Genomic DNA, 3200 nt, shown 5'->3' with positions numbered 1-3200 from the left:
TATATATATATATATATATTTAAAACTTAACAAAACTACTAATTTTTATTTAAATGTGATTTTAATATTATCATCTAAATTTGATTGTATCAACAGAGATGATAACTGCAAAGAAAAAATTATAATTTTTTGGCAATATATGAGATATTACAGCATTAAAAATATGCATACTTATTTATACAGCATTTATAATAAAAAAATCACGAATTTAATAATTATCGATATATTTATGTTAATCATAAATTTTTATTAATTGTTGGTAACGTTCTTCAATTATATATCCCCGGGTCCTACTGATAGTCACGAAAATTTGTCCAGGATCGACGGTCTTTAATAATATCTCGTCGATGCCCATACTAATAGCATATTCGATTTATTGACTCAAGTCAATTCACGGTGTGTTCTTTTTCTAAAAATGAATGTCAGCATGAAAAGGCATCTTTATGGTTACTGTTTTGTAAAATGTGAGCGGTAACCTTAAAAACTTTCTCTTCCCTTTATGTTGCAGCAGGATGATAAATTAAACTAGGAATTAATCCACGGTATGTGTATAACTAGAGTATAGAAAGTTAAATCAAGAACAATCAATCTAAATGCAACATCAGATAATCCTATGCGTAGGATTTCCTGTGAGCAACGCAAGAAAAAGAAATAGAGAGAAAGAGAGAGAAAACGCACCTTTGAAGTCCGACATCTGTTCCCACTCCCTCCTATAACGCTGCGTATAAACCCGCGTCTTCGCATGGCTGATCTTTCCCGTCGGCGTGAGACGTAGAGGTTGAGAAGGCGAAGTTGACGTGGAAGTCAGCACATTTCTACATATTACGCCCCGCTCAGAGACGAGCGTGACAGTTTTTGCTGTTTTTGGCGAGATACTGATAGTGTCCATTCGTGCCGAATTCTCCAGTTATGCGTGCCAGTCGCGCACAGTCGAGTTTGTATCCAAAATAGCAGCGTGAAATCACTAAATAGTTTTTTCTTCTCGCTCCGTTACTGTGGTTATCTGGTGTAAGTAGGGAACTACGATGAATACGACGACGATCTCTAGACTTTCTCGCCTAGTATTCCGTTCTAACTTGTCTAACTCCCTAGCGTAATGGCGGATGCTGATGTTACTGCACGTAAACCGACCCGTCGAGTTCTCTTTCGATCGACTTGGCTGTTAAGATGGCAGTGCAATGCAGGGCCGTATAAAGCTCTATATATCAAAGTACACATACACATTTTAATCTACTAATCATACTCTATATCATTAATATTAAGCGCTTATTGGACTACTAAATCGAAATGGCGGTCGAAATAGCCAATAGGAAGATTGCCGATATTTCAGTCAGATAAAAAAAAATGCATTACTTTGATAATATAGAGCTTCCAGGGCTGTACTTATTGACGATAGCTGAGAACGCCTCGAACAGACGAATATTCTCGAATCGCGACGCGATTTATTATATTTGGAATTTATCCCGTCGATCAATCTTTTTCGCATAATCGACTAGATGTGACTATTAAAGATCGATAACCTTATGAAAATTCGCGTGAAAACCTAAATGGTTTATAATATGATACTAATATGATAATTTTATAATTTATTATCCTGATTTTTTTATAGACACATATACATATATGTTTAAGATTTAATAATATTCAATTTTAATTTTAAATACTATAATTTTATTATTCAATTAAATCGTATCGATTTAATTGAATGTACGAGCGATAAATTAAATAAATATAAATTAAATAAAATTAAGCGAATTAAAAAATTTATAGTCACTAGTATCTTTAAATTATCTTTAGGTCTCCGGAACTCTATTAATAACGGAACTCTATTAAGTCATGATAATTTATCCAGGATCTTTAATATTCCATTGAAGACGTATTCAAGACAAATTATATATATAAACATTATGTATATATAAATTTAGACACACACACACACACACACACACACACACACACACACACACACACACACACACACACCCACACACACACACACATCAAATGTACGCTACAATAGGAAATTAACGTTAACTCGGTATCTATTTATTTTGACCTCGCTTTTATCTACGTTATTATACACACGAATATGTAATACGCTAATTTTATCGATATGCGCGTGCAAAAGTCAAGCACGCGTAAAATCAACATAAGTAATCATCATAGTAAAATATGAGAACACTTTCTAGTTTATATTAAAATTAGTGATGTTTGCGTTTAACAGAGAAAACAGTTTTGCAACTGTGTAAAATTCTTCAATACGATTGGCTCTTATCTTTGGTTCTTTACAGATTTAAATGCAGAAACCAATCATATTGAAGAATTTTACAACAGCTGCAAAACTGCTTTCTTGCTAAACGTAGCTACTAGTATTTTTTAAATTATTGTTAATTTTTTAAAATTATTATTAATTATGTTTTCAAAATCATTCTTGAAAAACAGTCTCTTGAAAATCACTTGAGGGATTTCAGTTGGAGTTCAATTGCTTGAAGTTTTCAAAACAATACATTTCTCTAGTTAATATCCTTTTTTTATACTAGATCCTTGTCGTACACACAAGTTTACATACTACCATCCTATTTTACAGTTAGTTTAATACTCGCAAATAATAACTTTCTACCAAATAATTTCTGAAAAAAATCTGGAAAATTAATAACCATCAGTTTGTCGAAGAATAATTCGAAATGTCACTACATGGCAAATTTTAAACTTTAAATTATTTTGTCATAATATCTTGTTTAATGATCTAAATTATTGATAACATAAATAAACTTTGATTTTTTTTAATTATAATATTGTATATCTCTAATAATAAGGCTTCAAAAAACTAAATCGGAATAAGAAAAAAATACAAAACAATATAAGTTAATATTGCTCTAGTTTCACACTGATCATTTAATACCACCGACGAAATATTATTAAAGACCATCAACCTTAGACAAATTTTCATCCTCACAAAAAAGGCCCAATGGCCCGAAGGTAATTGAAGAACGTTGATCTTATCGACAATTAATAATTGTAAATTTGCGATTTTTAACATAAATATTCAATTATATACAAGCTATTAAATTCATGATTTTTTATTATATAAATGCTTCATAAATAAGTATGCATATTTGTAATGCTATAATTCTAATTGTAACACATATATATATATTGCCGCAAAATTGCAATTTTTTTCTCTACAGTTATTATTTTAT

The 3200-nt window shown here is 30.8% G+C and overlaps 1 protein-coding gene across 1 annotated transcript in view; it reads right to left on the bottom strand.

Annotated features, from left to right (window-relative positions):
• LOC108686553 overlaps nucleotides 1-1101 on the bottom strand; it is a 7540-nt gene extending 6439 nt beyond the window's left edge. The window contains exon 1 of the mRNA XM_018191916.1: nucleotides 679-1101. Coding sequence (XP_018047405.1) covers nucleotides 679-889 — 211 coding nt within the window. The 5' untranslated portion in view covers nucleotides 890-1101. The remainder of the gene's footprint in view (nucleotides 1-678) is intronic.
• Nucleotides 1102-3200: the final 2099 nt, after the last annotated feature.

This window comes from Atta colombica, unplaced genomic scaffold (genome assembly GCF_001594045.1).
Source record: "Atta colombica isolate Treedump-2 unplaced genomic scaffold, Acol1.0 scaffold187, whole genome shotgun sequence".
NCBI lineage: Eukaryota > Metazoa > Arthropoda > Insecta > Hymenoptera > Formicidae > Atta > Atta colombica.
Note: the sequence above shows the minus strand (reverse complement) of the source record. Positions and strands in the feature narration are given on the sequence as shown.